Consider the following 19,002-nt stretch of genomic DNA (forward strand, 5'->3'; position numbering starts at 1 on the left):
GTACTGAGCCCACACTGAACCCAGTTTTGTGTGTTGTAGACAGTTTGGGGCCAGAGATGGTTCTTCAGGGGTTGCTTCTTCCTTAACTCTTCCAACCCTTCACTTTCCTAAAAAAAAATGCTGGAGAATTGCCTTATAAGTATTGACTGCTATACTTTGAAGTTCCTTCTACTAAATGTCCAAGATTGTTGCCATCACCACCTCCTTGTCTGTGATAAACTCTTTCACTAAAATTTGCCATGCTTCCTAGTAACAAGGTGACTATGCTTAATAGTGATAATATCTTTAGCCAGCAGCCACAGCCACTAGAATACAAAAATTAAAATGTCTGACACTGTAAGGATGTGGAACAACTGGAACTCTGTATCCATTGCTAGTGGGAATGCAAAATGGGGTGGTCACTTAGGAAAACCTTATGATACCCTCTTAAAGAGTTAAACCTAAATCTACCATATGACCCAGTAATTACACTTAGATATCTATCCAAGGGCAATAAAACTTAGATATCTATCCAAAGGCAATAAAAACTTTTGTGCACACAAAGGCTTACGTTAAAATATTTATAGCAGTTTTACTTGTAATAGTCCAAAGCTAGAAACAATGCAAATGTTGATCAACTAGTGAATGGATAAGCAAGGCTGGTATTACGGATTGTCCTCTGTTCCCCTTTGTCTGTCTTTTCTCAGGGTCCTCTCAGGGGAGCACCTTTTTTCTAGCACCATAATCAGTCATATTCCTCATGAGCTTTGGGTGGGGGGCTCAAGAGGGAGGGCATTACCTTTGCAACAGGAGAACCAACAAGTGGGACCTTCTATGCTTAGATTTGTCCTTTCTTTGGGCCTCTGACATTCACTTGTCAATTAGCTTTTAGAAGCCTCTGTTGGGAGATAAGGTGTTTCTGAGAGTTTTGATGTAGGGATGCAGCTCAGAATTATAAGTGGTCTCCTTAATATTCTACATCACTAGCTAGGGCTTACACAGCAAATATCCATGCCCATCGGGAAAAAAAAAGTCTAAGACAAAAGTGCATGCATTGCATAATGTTTAGAGTTGTTGAATCACTACATTGTACACCTGAAAGTAATGTAACATTGTGTGTCAACTATATATCAATTTTAAAAAGTTCATGCAGGAAGTTGATAGGAATAAAGGGGTCATGATGGAAGCAATGGGAAAACTAGTATAGGCCGAGTGAAATCTACTACAAACTTTAGTCCCTCCAGAGGGCTGCTCTATAGCTTACTGTAGTTCCATTTATTTTTTTTCTTTCTTTTAAGCCTACCTAATGATTCTTAACTTATAACTGAAAAGCTACATAGAGTATGTGAATCAGGGCCACGATTTGCAGATGTCAAAAAAACTTTATTCTTTGTGAATGGTTGCAAGAGAAGATAAACATCATCATCAATGAGATTTTTTTTTTCTTCTTGTAATGGTATAGCATCTTCCTTCCAGTTCTATGTAGCACATCCCTTGTCAAGCAAGTCTCTAATTCCATCTCAAGCAACTCCTTTTATGGGCATGACAAAATCATTGGCTGATTTAAATGAAGGAAGGGGACTGAACATATAGAATAAAGAGGAAGAAAAGACATATAAAAATTTTGACTTAAAAAAATTTTGACTTTATGTGAACACTGGTGACTAACTTTCCACATGCAAAAAAAAATCATTGGTGATGAAAATAACTGTTAAATATATAACTAATATGACACTATACCATTATATGTTGTTTTGATTCATTATCTCATTTTTTTTGCTTATTTGTCTAAAATTGTGTGTGTGGTTAAAACCAATGAGGCCATGGCAAGGTTAGACTTGAGACTAGTTCCTTAAGGGTTATTTCTTGTTCTGCTGAGAGTGTATCTTCAGTTGCCAGGAGATGATGTGTGCATGAATTCTCTTGCCTGGGTTAAGGTCAACTATAGCTGGTAAAATGAACCCAGCTGCGGCAAGTTGATAAGTCCAAGTTTCAAGATGACACAGAGGGATTGAGTCAGGCAAGAACCAGAAGATTTGGGGCCAAGTTAAATGCTATTGCTTGATGGGCAAGAAGAGAGGAAAGAGGACATGCCAATGCACAGCAGTTGCTGCTGAGATAATATGAATCTGGAAACCCTGTGTGCTCAGTGTTGAACTTGGTATTGGTTTGTGTATTTTCAAAACCTGGCACCCTCTGATGACTTTTCCCCTCTCACTGTTCTTGGGACTTCTCTAAAAGGTTCTAAATAAAAGGAAGCATTTACTTTGAAAGCTTCAAAAGTCATTTCACTCTACAGGTTATACATGGAGTGAAAGGCTTGTTTACAGTTAGTTTCATTGCTCTTAAACCTCTCAATTTGTTCCTGCTGGTAAAATTTATGTAAGTGGAAGAGAGATTATTTCTAGGTATAGGTGTGTGTTAGAAGGTTTTTTTTTTTTTTTCATTCAACGGATATGTACTAAGCACCCACTAGATTTTGGGGTACATGGGCAAAGCACCTGTTTCAGAGCTTTGCAAAGCCTCAATTCCTGAGGGATCCAAGCTCTGCACTTTGAGCCCTGGGTCGAACCACAGACATAGGTAGTGCTGACAGCCGTGTTCTTGTCATGGCTGAAGGCTTCCGGGGGATGGATCTTTGAGGAGCTACCTTAGCTGAGGCTCTCTTTGTTGAATCTCTAAGTACAGTGGCACAAGCCAAAGCTTCTTGCTGAGTAATGTAGCCTAAGGGAATAGAAATGGGAGGAAGTTCAAAGTCAACAGGCTTACAAAACAAATAAGCAAACAATCTGTAGATATTTATGGACTCATAAAACTTCTTCTACTTTGAATTGTGTTACCACACCCAGATTATATGATCTTTGAGGATAGGACATACGCTTTTCTTTTTTTGCATTTATCATTCAGTAATTAATGAATACCTAGTCATTGATTTACATGACAAATCACTTGGACAGGGACTTGGGCCTTGAGTAATCTGAGCATGCATTGCATATTTTCATTTTCAAAATTTTCTTCAAACCAGAGATATTTGATTTTTGTCAGTGTTTTGAAAGTATAGTCTGCAGACCATCCACTACAGAATCATCAGGCTGAAAACACATTTAATAACGTTTTTTAAAAATTCGCATTTCTGGGGGCATCAGGTGGCTCAGAGGTTGAGTGTCTGCCTTTGGCTCAGGTTGTGATCCTGGGGTCCTGGGATCAAGTCCTGCATCAGGTTCCCTGGAGGGAGATTGCTTCTCCCTCTGCCTATGTCTCTGTCCCTTTTTTTGTGTCTCTCATGAATAAATAAATAAAATCTTAAAAATAAATAAATAAAAATTCACATTTCTGGCTCTACTCCATAGACTTTCCTAATCAGAAACTCAGAGTTAGGCCTGGAAATATGCATGTTGATAACATACACAGGTAGATTTTATGTGCACTAAATACTGAATATCCCTGCTCTGGTTTCCCTGGTCTCTTTGCAGTTTTACTCTACAAACAAAGCTAATAGATGATGCTTCTGCAGGAATACAGGTAATCATGGGGAACAGGCTGCGTCCTGGCTCTGCCATTTACTAGTTATATGACCCTCATCAAGTGATTTCTTATCCACACCTCAATTTTCTCTTCTGTAAAATGTGAGTTAAAGAGGCACCTACTGTATAGAGATGTCTGAGTTCCAAACAAGACAATATATGCAAAGTGCTTAGAACTGCGCGGGGCACAAAGGAAGGCCTAATAACAGATAACTATTGTTATTGTTATTGTTACTCAGCCATTTGCAAAAACCATGTCTTCCTTTTGTGCAAATGCAGGAACAGCAATATAAGCTAGATGTGCTAATGTTAAGCGAGCTGCTTATAAAAAGAAAGCTTTGCCAGAGTCAGAAGAGTGTAATAGAGGCCAGCTGGAGACTGAAAACATTTCCTAGAAAAAAACGGACTTAACAACAATCACCGAAGGTTGTTGCTTAAAGTCTGTGAAGGTCTTTTGCAACCATTATTTCATTTGTGCTTCGTAAAATCCTACGAGGTAGCTAGAAGAGAGATGTCAGAGAATGGGGGTGAAAAGGTATGCTTTTTGCCGGCAATGGCCCTGACATTCACTATCCTTATAACTTGATGAAGTTATATAATCTGTCTGAGCTCCAGCTTCCTACAGCTATAAACTGAGGAGAAAATGAGATGTGTGTAGAGCTCCTAGCACAATGTCTGCAACGTGGTAAATGCTTAATAAGTGTAACTGTTATTGTTGTGAGTAACCGAAGCCTCTGAATTTGCACATCCAGCAAGGGGCTGAGCTGTGGTTTGGGCCTAGACCATCTGCCAAAGCCCATTGCCATTTCTACTAGATCAAGTTCCTATAAATCTCAGGCAGTTGTTGACATTTTATAGCAATCCATACTCTGATTTCTTGAAACCCTCTTAATTTACCCATAAAACCTTGCTTTCTATTGTCAGGGATAATCATTTTTAAACATGACCTGCCAACCATGTTATAAAATAGCATACTGGCAGGGGCCATTCTACTTGAATTATTTATCTGGAAACTTGACTTCCGGCTGCAGCGCACAAGTCCCTCCCTAAGGTGCGTGGTTTAGGTCAGGTCGTTAAAACTCACCAAGCAGCTGCTGGTGCTGAAGGCTGTGAATATAGCGGTTCTGCAGAGCCTCCCACTGGGGCCTGGAATTATAAATCCTCATGATGCTGTAAAAGTAGCGCTGCTGCCCTTGGGTTAGGTCCTGTCAGAGCAGAGCAGGTGATTTTGATGAGTTGATAGAGTTCTATAGGACTAAGAGTGTGATGTGTTCAAAGCTGACTTCTTTGGAAATAAGATAGATATGTGTTTATATATATATACACTTATATATAAACCGTTTTATATATACATTTAACAATCGGAAAATAATAATTGGGTAGTGTCTTCCCTAGTTTACTTAAACAACCTCCATTGGCCTGTGTGTTAGTGAAAATAGGTAAATAAAAGACTCTAGGTAAGTAAGTCAAAGTACTGGGCTGAGAGAGATCTAAGGATTTCCAACATTTTATAACTTTATTCCTCGATTATGATCCTTGTTGAAGAAAGTAGGCTATGAGAATCTACATAAGGCCTGACGTAGGCCAGGGGGACAAGAGAACTTTCCACCAAGAGTTGTCAGTAAGCAGGGGAGATAGCTAGATGAGTAGATGAGTAGTGTAATAAAGGTTCAACATTATTAGTTAAAAGGTGCTATGAAAACAGAGAAGGAAAACAAACTCTCATGTAGCAGTCAAGGAAGGCTTTCTAAATGAGTGACCAGAGCATCTGAGTCTTAGAGTGAGGGAGAGTTCCCCAAGGAACTAGAATACTTGTTCTCAAAGGGCATCAGCATCACCTGGGAACTTGTTAGAAAGGCAAATTCTCAGGCCCCATCGTAGATCTACAGAATCCTAAAGTCTAGGGAGTGGGGCTCAGCACTCTGGGTTTTAACAAACTCTGTAGGTGATTCTGATACAAGGACACTAAAATTTGAGAACCACTGTGCTAGAAGAAAAAGAAAGAGAAAGTGGTACAGATTTTCTCATGCAGCACAAAATAACTGACTATATTAGGAACCAGACTTTTTTTTTTTCCACCTCAAACAGAATAGGAAAAGTCTGTAGAGGTAGGCAGGCAGGGGAAGATTATGGAAACCTTATACGCAATGTTCAGATTCAAATTTTAAGAGTTTAAAGATTACCTTATATACGAGAAGCCATTGAAGGTCTTTATTTAAGTCAGAGGTGTTCAACGGGAGTGATTTTGACTATTAGGGACATTTGGCAATGGGTGAAGACATTTTTGGTTGTCATAAATGGTGACAATTGGTAGGTAGAAGTCAGGAGTGCTGCTGAACATCGTATAGTGCACGAGACAGCCTCCCCATCCCTCACAACAAAGACTTATCCAACCCTAAATTTCATACTTGGAGTTGACCAGATTTCTGGTTTAGAAAGATCACTCTGGCTTTACTGTGGAGAATGAGATTATGGGAAGACAGACCATGGATAGGGGGAGCACTTAGAATGCTGTCATCTAGTGCAAGAGAGGAACAAGAAGGACTTGGACTGCAGTTACTGTTACATACCTAATCTATTATGAGTGCTTACTGAGATAATGACATCAACATTCTAGAAAAGCTAAGGCAAAATAAGTTCACCTTAGGCCAAAAAATTCAAAACTATGATAGAAGTTTCAAAAGTAGTTGATAACCATTGTAATGAAAACTAAATTTAATTATATATAAAAGTGGCTTTTATCTGTTAGATATTTTATGTGGAGTTGAAACCTGTGAGTCAGATTTTTTTTGATGTCTAAAGACCTTAAGCTTGATATCTAAAATATATCCAGAGTGAAAGTAGCAAATCCAAGTACTTCACAATTCGAGGCATCATTTGAATTTTACAGTTTCTAAATTAGATGTTTTAAAAGAATATCTTCCAAGAAGATAATTGATTCCTAATTAAGCCTTTTCAAATGATGGAGAACAATATAATATGAAAATAGCAAGCCAGTTTCAAGAGCAAAGCTCCAAAGGGCAATGGGAGTTTCCATTATATAAGGTAAAATCTTTAAAGTTATGGTTTTATTTTACACGGGAAAAAAATGTCTGTATCTTTTCCTTAGTAGAGACCTAAACTTCCTAAACAATGATCCTAATATTTTCACCCTGTTGTTTATCCTTCCTTGAACGGATGGAAGAGAACTGAAGAGAATTGAACTTTTTGCAAAAAGTATTTATGAGAATGGCTTTATTTTATTATTTTATTTTATTTTTGTTTTTGTTTTTTGAGAATGGCTTTAAATAACTTTGACTGAAAGGAGCTACCATCTACCTTCTCTAGCTGGGAGTCACAGTATGGTCAATAGTGAGCTGCCCATCACTGGGAGTGCTTCAGCAATGAAGATGTGACTATCTACAGAGCTCCTGAAATGGGATGGGTGTAGGATCAGACCATCCAACTGCTCGTTCATTCACCACACACGCCATCAATGTGCACTGAGGGCCTGTGTTGGGCCCGATGTGACCTAAAGATGGGAGAAAAAGCCCTCAGGCCTCGAAGAAGAGACAGGCAAGTTCCCTCCATGAGCAAATGATACACTATACCTTCATTAAGGAAGTGTTGCAGGCAGAGGAAGGGACCCGAATGCAAGGAATCCGGGGAACATTCGAAAGCTTTTGTTGTCTTCTCTGTTTTTCTCCCATTCTTTATCTTGTACCTCCAAGGAACAACAAATCATAGCATGAAATTTCATTGAGTTCAACCTGTTTTGGGAATGGACCTAAATAAATAAGCAAGCAAGCAAGCAAATAAATGTTATTTATGTCAAAGGATAAAAAGTTTTCTCACATGTTTCTAGGTAATTTGGTCTCACCAGACTGCTTAGTTCTGTGTTTTGCCCTATTCTCACCCCCTGTTTGTGGAAGAATAATTCAGAGTTCTTTCTGCTTCATCTTGTGTTTGCTACAGGTGGACTGTGGAATCACAGCATGTGACAAGTTATTTCTTGATCATTTAAAATAATAATAATTACCTTATCTGATTGTAAAAGTAATATATATGTCATTTTGGAATCTGAGATGTCTATAATAATTTAATTAATTAAGGGGTAATAGACATATTAGAATAGGGTTGCCAAGGCATAGAGTGAGAATTCCAAGCCTCTTCCACTCTGCTCACACTTTTGCCTTTGCCAAACCTACCCCATTGGGTTGTTTGATTAACTGAGATCATGGCTATAGAAAGCTCTCATTTTACGCTAGCTCCTTCTTTCTCTCTCTCTCCTCTCTCCTCTCTCCTATTATATGCTTATACACATACACACACAAGAGCACCCACATATACACACCAAAGAAGTATTCTAACATGTGAGAAATCCCGGCTTCTTCGTTCATGAAGCTAGGCTCAGATCTTCCCAAAGAGAAATTTTTTAGGAAAACAACAGTCAGCATCTCTGTGTGTCCTGTTTCCATGATAAAACTTATAAATTAAACTATAAATATTTTATTTAATGCTGTTTTCCCTCAACGTGCACTTCAGAAACTCTTTTAATATTCTCTGTGATAGAAGCTAACACGGTGTCCTCTACTCAGATCATCCCAATATCCCTCCTCCCATTTTCCAGATCTGTAGAGCAGAGCATAAATATTATTCAAAGCTAGAAAGATTTCTTCTTTCCTCAAATAGCATAAGGAAATGACTGACGATCTTTCTTGTGGCAACAATTCATGTGTGCTTTTCTTGGGCTATTGCTGAGGAAATCCATCTCACCTATTCAAGGGGACTATACCTGATAAAGTTTGATTAAAATGCTTGGAGACTTCAAGGAGGACAAATCTACCAAATAACTTATGTCTGAAATAAAAAAGACAGATTTGCTTAAAAGACTTACCCTGTCTTATAATCTCCCCCTTTTTAAAAGCTGGTACTCATATTCAATGCAGTTTTCTTACAAGGTCTCTTCATGCGATGATGGTGGTAGAAATTCAGTCTGTTGATAAGCTGATATCCAGGCAACGTGGCACGATGAAACAAGAAACTGGGGGAATTTGGCTGCATGCCTTTCCTTGCTTCTGGGCAACATTCAACTGCACTGTTTATCTTTTTTCTTCCAAATTTTGTGTCTCATCAAGCGCCAACTTCTAAATCTACCGTATCTGCATTATGTGCAGACATGAGAAAAGAAAGTGTGTGGAGACAGAGAGGCTCTGAATATTAAAGGTCAAGAAGTCCACGAGAGCAATGGACCATTACATGAGTATTTCCCACATTTGGAGTCAGTTCCCCCCACATCACTCAGAATGATGAAGGAGCAGTTCCTAAATACAGAGGTACGGGCATGAATTTTTACTGTGTTAACCTATGGAATTATCCTATTTTTCAAGATAATACTCCATTCTTAATTTTTGAAGGAGTAAGATATTCTCATTTTTGACCTTGGATAGAGGCTGTGTATGCTAACAATGAACCTGTGGCACAAGGATCCTGCCCACACTGATGTCATCAGCATAAGCCTCACATTTTAACTCGACTCATGAAAGCAATCTTATTCCTTCCTCTGGGCTAGCACTATTACTATAGATTTCCTTTTTTCCCTGGAGAATCCTCCTTCTGAATGCCAGATTATCTGTAAAAATGAAGACTTCCTAAAGAAAATAAAAGAAGTACCAAAAGAAAACCACACATTCAAAATTCTGAGGCGTCTAAGGGGAGGAAAAAAACTAGAGAGAGGAGAGTGATGAATTGTAGCTTAAGGAAGAAAGAAAGGACTTACCAGACACAGGAGGTTTGCATTTTCTGTAATAGTTTAAATGCAGACCTTCTGGGGGAATAAATATGGCAGAAACAAGAGTCTATGAAAGCCCGTGGATACCACAAACCTCTCATTGGGTCTGAGAGTTTGGTGATTCTCTACTGAGCGATAAAGAACAGATGCATGCAGAGCTGACATTGTCAATTGAGTCTTCCTTGAATGTTTTCCCAACATATGATGAAATGGCTCCTAGGGCACATGGAATCTGCTGTTATACACACGGGCTGATTCAGAGCAGTGTGCATCAGTCCTTGCATAACCAGGAAAACAGACACAGATCTAGGTGTTTGACAAAGAGGGAGTTTAATATAAGGATTCTGTTACTAAAGTACTGTTGTAAGCTAGAGGAGCAAAACCAGAAAAGTCAGCTGATGCAAAGATTGGCAATTACACTCAACCACGATCAGACCTGGAGGTGGAGGAAAATGCTTTTATCCAGAATCCATAAACACTGCACCATTGGGGCTGCTTCTGTTGGATCATGGCCTGAGTAGCACCTTCAGGACCCAACACTCAGCCAGTGCCCTTTCTTCTTCTGTGTTCTTTCCCAAATGCTAACGTTACAATTACAGTTGCTATCACCACCATCACTGCCCCGCTGTGCTGTCACTGACGTGGCTGCTGATGAACTTTTTGCAAAAAGTATTTATGAGAATGTCTTTATTTTATTATTTTATTATTTAAAGCAGAAACCACGAAAGCGACTTTTTCTTTCCCCCCACCTTCCATCTTCTGCCTCCCATCATATGCCAGCTGGTGAGGGATTTTTCAAAATTGGTTTTGCAGCCTTCCCATTACTTTGGTAAAGAGAAGGGTATAGAAGGGCAAGTACAAAGCTGAGAGATATTGAACACTATCTGAACACATGGGGATACACTATCAGCAAAAATCCAAGAAATACCTCTTGTTTCTAGGATGTCAGGTATAAGGCTGAAGAACTTAGATATACAGGCAGTGTTTGCCTATCACCACTAACGTTTGGAGTTTTTAAAGAAAAAGCAAGCGAGATAATTAGCTCTGTAGATAGTGTCAAGGAATGAGATAGGAATTTTTGGTCAATAACTTAACATTTAAGGATGATGAAACCATGTAGATCATCCATTTTGATCAAATAAATTATTTTTCCAAAGACTAACTAGACTTTTCAAAAGGATTTAAAACTGACTACAAAAAAAAAAGAATAGAAATAACTAAAAGCTAAAAGGAATATAATGTTGACTACTGGTAGAAGAGATGCATGCTATTTCATAGCTGAATTGGTATGGCAGTGGGACACAACGATTACCTCTGTGGTGTATCTGCATAACAATGCTAAGAACATGGGTAATAAAGTGTTTTCATAGAATAGCAGGGTAAATACGACCTCATGGGCATTATCAAGTGAGGAAGAGGGACCCATGACTGGAATTCAAGATGAGGTTAAACCCTAATTGAAAGAATCCAGTCTTAAGAACAAGAGGCAGAGCATAATTATATTTCATTGAGATAAGTACTTCCTTGGAAAATCTTGAACCCAAACAGAAATTACCTGCTCACATCTTTCTACACTTGCTCCTTCTCGAGGATCCTCTTAGCTGCAGATCTCTCCATGGGGATAGCTCTGCTAGGCACAGATATCCTCCTGTGCTTGGGGGTTGGGGCAGGTGTCAATTATACCTCTACTATCTTGCTTTATTTCTCTGATCTGTTCACATAGAACCCCCACTTCTCCAAGACCCCAAACCAAAATTCTCACACATACCAACACTTTCGGAGTCACTGGTCTCAAAAACAAAAAAACAGATTCAAGAAGTCCTAAAAAAAAATCTAAAATGGAATGTAACTCAAGAACAAAATTCTCTATGGATTTAATTTTGACTCTACAATCCCAAGTAAATGCTATGGAAGAAAGAGGAATAATGTTAAAAGGAACTAGAATAGACATACTGGGACTTTGTAGATAATTCTAGATTCAGGATCATGGTTGTTTTTTTGTTTTTGTTTTTAATTGTAAGAATTTAGAAGAAAGTCTTTCTCACTAGGGACTAGCAATGGTCCCCTACAAACAGGTCTTATGGCATAGTTATTAAACAGTAGGGCCAAGACTCAAACCCACAGTTACCTGAGGTCTATGATTTCTTCCCTTGGCCTCTGGAAATAAAAGGGAATTCAAGCAACACACACATTGCTGTAATGGGAATGTGGCTCCTATCGAGCCATTTCCCGCAGACAAAATTCTTGCATCTTGGTTCTTTCCCTCCTTGGGAGTGTTCTGTTTCCATCTGCAATATTGCTTTGCTGAATAAAAGAAGGCTTCTGTTTCACAAAGACTGGTGGTCATAATCCTGGAGCAGGATAGTCTTATTATTATCAAGTCATCAACCTTCTAATAAGTCTCCAGGGAAAGCGTCACACAAATAGGCACCCAGCAGGCCAGTTGCATCAGTCCTCAAACCTGTCCAGGCATTTCTGCATTCACAGTGGATATGGGTGTGAAGCTTAGCTCCTTGCCTAAAAAAACACTCTCCATATGTATTCTAATTTTTTAAAAAGTGGATTGAATAAAAATGCCAACCAACTACCATTCGACAGTAGATTGGCAAAGCAACTGTATAAACATTTAAAAGATCAGTACTGACAGCTGTGTTTTCAAGCAATGTAATTTCTTTTTGCTTTTTTTCTTTCTTTCTTTCATTCTTTTTTTGTTGTTGCTAATAGAGAGAGGGCTCTGGGACTTTTAGATGTTATAGACCTCCTATTTATGCATTTGGCAAGGTGCCTTGTACAATCCTCATGGACAGGTAAGTACAAATTGAAACTTGTTAAAAACTTCTACTAAAGTGTGCTAATTAATGAGTCCATGACAATCTGGATAGGATTTTGGTGGCATGCTCTGATCTATTCCACAGTTTTACCAGCTTATTAAGTTTTCAGATGATGAAGATCTAGTTTCCAGATGACAGAGATCTAGATGGGATGGAAAAACAGAGCAGATGGCAGATGGCAAAAAGATCTAGGCTAAAAGTGATGGACTACATTTAATAGGTTGAAATGTAGTAATAATAAAAACAATATTCTGCATCAGGGCTTCATTTCTAGCCAGACAAATACAGAAAGAAAATGTGTGCTTAGGAGCAGTTCAAGCATAGGGAAAGTAAATGCAGTATGAGTTAATGGAGCTGTCAGAGGGATTCGTGGGTGTGTAGGCTGCATCAACAGAAGTATAGTTTCTAAAACACAGGAGGACTGTCCTGACAGCTATGACTGTCCTGATGTGCTTCCTGCCACAATGTGTTGCATGCACACAAAGGACATAGGCAAACTGGGCTGTGAGGCAAAAATTGAGATGCTTTGTCATAGGATGAACTGACACACTTAAGAGCTGTTGAATCTGGAAAAGACCTATGGTAGGAGGGGGTGGGGTGGGCAACAGTGCTTCACAAAATATTTGTAGAGCTCGTACATTTGAGATCAGACTTACTTTGTATATCACACACACAAAAAAGAAAAAATTAGGATCTAGAAGCAGAAGCCACTAGGATACAAATTTGTGATGAAAGGAACTACCCCAGGAAAGAATGGGCTCCCCATCCCAGATTTCTTAAAAACAGACTTACTTGATGAGAATGTGGTAAAGGGTCTTTACACATAATATTGGGTCACTGACACTATAATTTATCCTTCCCAAGGCCATATATGTGCCAGAATGTCCCATCTCCTCAGCCTCCCATGGTGCTATCCTGCCCTTCCTGGTACTGTCCATCCTCCATAAGCTTCAGCATTCTAGGCTTTGACTGAGGTAACAAAACTGGCCAATTCTTACATAACTGTGGCTCACTGTGCACCATTCCAGGCCCCTTAGTTGCATTAACCCAGTTAAGCCTCGTAACAGTACAATGAGGCATGCGCTATGACTAGCTCCATTTTGCTTATGAGGAAATGGGGGTGAAGAGGGGTTCCATAACCTGCCCATGTTTCCCACAGCAGAGAAGTGTCAGAACTGAGCTCGGGCATCTCTCTGGCACCTGGGCTTGGGTGGTGCCAGCCTCACTCTGAAATGAGGAATCAGTGGACAGGGCTTGTCTCACCTCCGCTCCCCTTTTGCATGGGAATCTCACTCATCTATTTCTTAGGTCCAGGTGTGCTAAGGAGACAGCGAGGGTCACAAGAGCCCTTGGAAGGAGGCCAAATCAAAGAGTTTTGAGAAGTAACTTTTGCTACACATGGGACATTTTCAGCTGGGGAGAAGGTGCATGATGAAAGGGAAGGGAGGTTCTCTGAAAGGAATGAAGCTCTGTACCCATCTGTGTGGTTGTGGGGGAACACGGTTCCCTGGGGTACATCCTAACTGCTGGGGGTCCAGTGATGAGCAGGCAATATTGACTGAATGAGTGAGGGAAATCACAAATAATGACAATACGACATCGGATCACCTACCAGAAATAGTTCTGGGCGTTGTCAAATAGGTTAGCTTAGGTTATAAACACTAGAATTCTTAATTAGTTCTAGGGTTCAATATTGACACGTATCGCTTAGGATACATCCAGCTGCAGATAACAGAGATGCCGAACAAATCTGGTTTAAACAAATAGGATTTATTCCTGTCACTTTACAAGAAACGAAGAAGATGGTTGGTGGAATGGGTTTGTGATTGGGCCAGTGTCTGTGATTCTCTTTAGGCTTTTTCTTCATCGTCAGAAGCTGACTAGTTCAATCAAAGTCAAGATGTGGCGCTGAGCAGAGAGTTCATCTTCATGTGCTTTCTTCTTACCGGAGAGGAAACCTATTTCCCAGAAGCTTCCCACCCAATGTAATGTAATATCTCATTAGGAGAGGTGGCTCTGCTTTAGGTTGCCAGTTGGCAGGTTGGCTGGGACAACTGTCCTGTCTCTCTCCTTCTTAGAGACCTGGGCTACCCAGGGCATATCTCCTCCAGACAGAAGCTCCCTGATAGGCGAACTCTGTCTTGGATTTGGCACACTCTAGTTCTGCTGCATTCCAAGTCCAAGGTCAATGGGGCAGGAAGGGATACTCTTCTCCGGGAGGTCGTGGGAAGAAGTGAATGTTTACTTAAAGGTAATATGATCTTCCATGAAAGGACTGGCTTCAGGTCAACTCCTAGATGGGGGGTTGGGCTTACTTTCCCAGAGGCTAAAGGATACTTATCCAATCTTAAATGTGGAAGGCAGCTATCCAGGAAGAAAGAGGTAAATGGCTTTTTTTTTTTAAGATTTTTTTTAAAAAAAATTTATTCATGAGAGACACAGAGGGAGAAGCAGACTCCATATAGGGAGTCCCATGTGGGACTCCATCCTGGGACTCCAAGATCACACCCTGAGTCAAAGGCAGCTGCTTAACTGCTGTGCCACCCAGGCATCCCTTAAATGACTTTTAAATATGTAAGGAATAGACAGTGTCAACAGTGTCTGCCCTGATCCAGAAGGAATTTTTATTCTCCTATCTACATCTTACCCTATTAGGCATAAAGATGTGGGGTGTCTAAGCAGATAATTGTCTTTTTTTGCTTCACACCTCCAGGAACAGGGAAGAAGATGAAAAACAGAACAATCATTTATTATGTGTCTCATAAATGCCAGAAACTGTGCTAGGACCTTAAGATAGACTATTTTATTTATTTCTCATAATGCTTAAGATACATATTATAGTTTTATGGAGGAAAAAATTGAGGCTTTGAGAAGTAACTTGACCATTTATATTATCGTACAAGGTGGAGCCAAGATTTATGCCCAGGTGTGCCTGGTACTGGGGCTTTATTCTATTATCCTATGTTGCCTTTACTACATTTTATTCAATTTATTTAAGAGCTATTTCTAGAACATTCTATGTAGAGTCTCCTAGGAGAAACTTAATTATCCTCAAACAGGATAGCTTTTTATATGTGTGAAATCAATAATTCTAAGTCATTGCCTCCCCAGGTTAAAAATAGTTTCTTTAAGAATTCCTTTTATTGTATGTGTAAGCTTATAATAGTCCCATTTTTCAGAAGGCCCCCAGGTAGTCAGATGTAGAAGAACTCTTAAACCAAACTAATAGCTGATCCAGACTAATAGCTGGCTAATGGCACTTGTCATCAGTCTATGTAATATTTAATTAAAGCATGCAATTCCAACAAGAGCAATAACATAAACAGATTTGGGAATATAGGCACGTTGGTAAGTCTACAATACAACTGGAAGTGCCATTAGGAAATCAGAGGATTCCACAAAAATAAGACCAGTTCAGAGATCTACAAAAATACGTTTCTTGGAATCTCCATTAACGGCCTAAGGAAAAGTCCTTGTAGCCCAAATTCAGATGTAGCTGATTAAAATCCATTTTGTGGTTGGATTCCCCATCAGGCTTGTTGCTCCTTTCCCTTCATTCCCACTTTTGCTGGATCTTCTGATTTTCTGTCTTTTGTTTTGGTCATTCAACCTTTTATTTATCAGTGCAATATGCAGTATGGACCCCAGAGATGAGAAGCTTAATGCAATAATACCCTTTCCCTCCTCTCTCTTGTAGGTAATAGGAAAGGGCTTTCCAACTTGGCTTACCCTTCTTGTGTTACTGCATTTGGATCCAGTGGTCAAGTCTGTAATAGTTTACCTGGTGAAGCTGACTTAGAAATCTTATGATGTCTTGTCTTACAGTTGTTTTTTTTTTTTTTTGTTTTTTGTTTTTTGTCCTTCTTTCTGGCACACTGGCCTTTAATCCTGGGCACTGGTGTCAAAACTCTAGCCCACCACTCCTTCTGATATTGGAGATTGGCTTCTGTGGGCATCATCTGCGGCCTTCTCAAAACCCCACAGATAATATTGTCATCTGTGGTTTGGTGGTTGTTCACAGTAGTGAGCTGGGCTCCCTGGTTACTTTGAGATTATATTAGAGACAATAGTGCCCAGAGGTTAAAATCTCAGATGCTTTTATTAAAAAAAAATCTGAGTTTGCAGAATGATTCTATGATATTCTTTGGATAGGTTTCTCAGTCTCTCAAAGTTTTAGCTTCCTCATCTGTAGGAAAAGTTATTTCAATAGTTCCTGTTTATGAGGGTTGTTCTGAACATTAAATTAGACAATAATGCTTGAGATACAGCAAGTGCTTGATCTCTGGGAAATTTGCATAGTGCTTCTGTGTCATGTGTAAACCCAGGAATTTTACACATATTATCTTATTTAATCCTCACATAAACCTCATGAGCTAAGTACTATCAGTCCTATATGAGAGATAGAGAAATCTAGGGCACAAAGAGTTTAACAGCTCAGTCAGCTATATAGCCGTTAAGTGGAAGTCCCAGGATTTAAACTCAGGTTGGCTGGTTCCAGAGTGTGCCCTGCTGACCTCTCTGCTATGCTGCCTCTGTATTGGTAGCTCTTACTATCAACACTACTACCCACAGGTGCATCACCTTGATCGAGGGAGGAAATAGAAAAAGAATGAGGCTCCCTTTTTTGCATGAGGTTGTTTTTCCTGCTCTCTTTTACCACCAGCTTATACTCCCCCTTTATCGTTCTTGTATACAAAATAAATTTATAGCCTCTTCCCTTTGCTTTGCTACTTGTGCCCAGCAACCTTCTTCATTCCCACCTCACTGGGACCCCTAATAATGCATAAGCTCACAAGTTTCTAGGTCATGGCTAATTAGAGCCAGTCCCTATGTACTTTATAAACTTCTCCTATAACCCTTACTCTGCTCTTAGGAACTACTGTGCTTTGTCAAGGGCCTTCTAGAACATTTCCCTTGAACTAAATAGCATGTAAATGACCAGGGCAGACTCTGAGGAGCCTAGGTACTTCCTATGATCTAGATATTGTATTCCTTTTTAAACTTCCCTAGAGTGTTGATTTCCTTAGAAGCCACATCTGGGTCAGCATGTGGAATCATACCAAATTTATAATCAAATAAACTATCAAAGAGAATTTTCCAAGGATGATCACCCTCTTCCTACAATAATAAAATTGATATTTTGTTATTTTTAACCCTGCTAAATTTTATATTAGTAATTTTACACTTGTATTCAGTCCTATCAAAATAGTTTTGATTATGCATTGTGTTACCTTTCATAGTAGTTACTTGCAAATGTTTGTGTAATTGGAAAATGGTGTATGTGTGATGTTGGTTCTTAGCATAATCTGGACTTTCATGGTAGACACCTAATTTATGAACATTTGTAAAATAAGACAGTGATCACTCAGGAACAGGTCATGTTGTGCTAGCCTCGTTTCCTTTTTGTTAGAGTCATTACTTAGAGCAAAGCTATACACAAACTGTGTTGTGATTTCTACAAAGTACTTGACAAAATCTGATTTTGTGCTGTAAATAAGAAGGTGAGTCATGATCTTTGAGATGGTACATGCTAGGGGAATTCATAGATCAATGAACTACTGAATCCAAGAATATAAAAAATACTTATGAATGACTTTGGGTCAATCTAGATGATGTCTCCATAGGAGCATATAACAACTTAGTGCTGGGCTTTGTCTTATTTATTTAACTTTTATATCAAAAACTCGCACCATACTATGCATGTATGATATATAGTCCATTCTTATTCCCATTTGAAAATTAGGATACTTTTAAAATTTCTTCCATGTTTTCTGTTGTTCAAGAGCACCATGTTTCTGAAGTTGATCAAAACTGCCTTTAGTACCTGGAACATCAGTCAACTGGGTCTGGAGGTGTGAGCACATATAAAGTGCATGCTCTGAATTTCAATTCTCTCTTTATATCATTGGGTTAGTTCCACCATTCAAGTTTTAATTTTCTTTTCTTTATTGGGCAAAACAGAAGCAAAATAGGAGTGCAGTAATTTTGCTCCCTGCCATCTCTTGAATTGTACTCAACATTCCCTAACCCTCTGTGTGCTTATCTGGTTCTTATTCTTGTCTCTTAATTTGACATTGTTTCCAAGTTTTAGCTCATCCTGGAATTTTACCTGTCTGACACCATTGTTACAGGTCTGGGATATTTAGTCAACAAATATATGAAGCACACATTCTAACGGAGGAAGAAAGACAAAAAGCACCATAAACGATAAATTATGTCATGGATTATAAGGTAAACATAGTGAAAAATATAAAGGAGAGCAGAGATTTTGAGTTCTAGGTTGGGGGATGAGTTGCAATTTTAAACAGAGTAGCCAAAGTGGCTCAATGAGCCAACATCCTTTGAGCAAAGACTTGAAGGAAGTAAGCATACAATTAGCCTTTTATGATTGAAATTAATTACATGTTTCTTCCTCCCTTGCTTATACATAGGTTCGTATTTTCTGAAACAGTTGTAGAAAACGAGCATTACATATATTGCTGCTTAAATTTTCCATTAACACTGTCCTCTACCTTCTCTCACCTTCTTTGGGACTAAGGGACTAAGATTTACAGACAAATACTATATCCAAGTCTTAATTTCAGCTGTCAACTAGTCCTTTATTGGCATATAGTAGACACATAGCAAATGTTTATTAAATGAATGAATAAAGAGCAAATGCTGCTACCACTAGCTAATTATTTTTTTTAAAGATTTTATTTATTTATGAGAGAGAGAGAGAGAGAGAGAGAGAGAGAGAGAGAGAGAGAGGGAGAAGCAGGCTCCATGCAGGGAGCCCAATATGGGACTTGATCCCAGGTCTCCAGGATCAGGCCCTGGGCTGAAGGCGACGCTAAACCACTGAGCAACCCAGGCTGCCCACCACTAGCTAATTATAGATGGTGGCAACTAAGAGCAG

At 39.2% G+C, this 19,002-nt stretch overlaps 1 protein-coding gene across 3 annotated transcripts; it reads right to left on the reverse strand.

Moving 5' to 3' along the window:
- Positions 1-1,399: 1,399 nt before the first annotated feature.
- FAM216B (family with sequence similarity 216 member B) lies at positions 1,400-9,277 on the reverse strand. Of its 3 annotated transcripts, none has more exons than XM_055336063.1 (5): positions 9,262-9,277; positions 8,380-8,489; positions 7,094-7,206; positions 4,588-4,708; positions 1,400-2,703 (listed from the first exon to the last, which is right to left on the reverse strand). In XM_055336063.1, the coding sequence occupies exons 3-5, from the start codon at positions 7,190-7,192 to the stop codon at positions 2,504-2,506; spliced, it is 420 nt and encodes a 139-aa protein (XP_055192038.1). In that variant the 5' UTR covers positions 7,193-7,206; positions 8,380-8,489; positions 9,262-9,277; the 3' UTR covers positions 1,400-2,503. The 3 variants fall into 3 exon arrangements, with proteins under 3 accessions (XP_055192038.1, XP_055192039.1, XP_055192041.1); XM_055336064.1 differs by lacking the exon at positions 9,262-9,277 and having other exon boundaries at positions 1,400-1,560; positions 2,481-2,703; positions 8,380-8,533; XM_055336066.1 differs by lacking the exon at positions 9,262-9,277 and having other exon boundaries at positions 7,094-7,252; positions 8,380-8,533.
- Positions 9,278-19,002: the final 9,725 nt, after the last annotated feature.

This window comes from Nyctereutes procyonoides, unplaced genomic scaffold (genome assembly GCF_905146905.1).
Source record: "Nyctereutes procyonoides isolate TBG_1078 unplaced genomic scaffold, NYPRO_anot_genome, whole genome shotgun sequence".
Classification (NCBI taxonomy): Eukaryota; Metazoa; Chordata; class Mammalia; order Carnivora; family Canidae; genus Nyctereutes; species Nyctereutes procyonoides.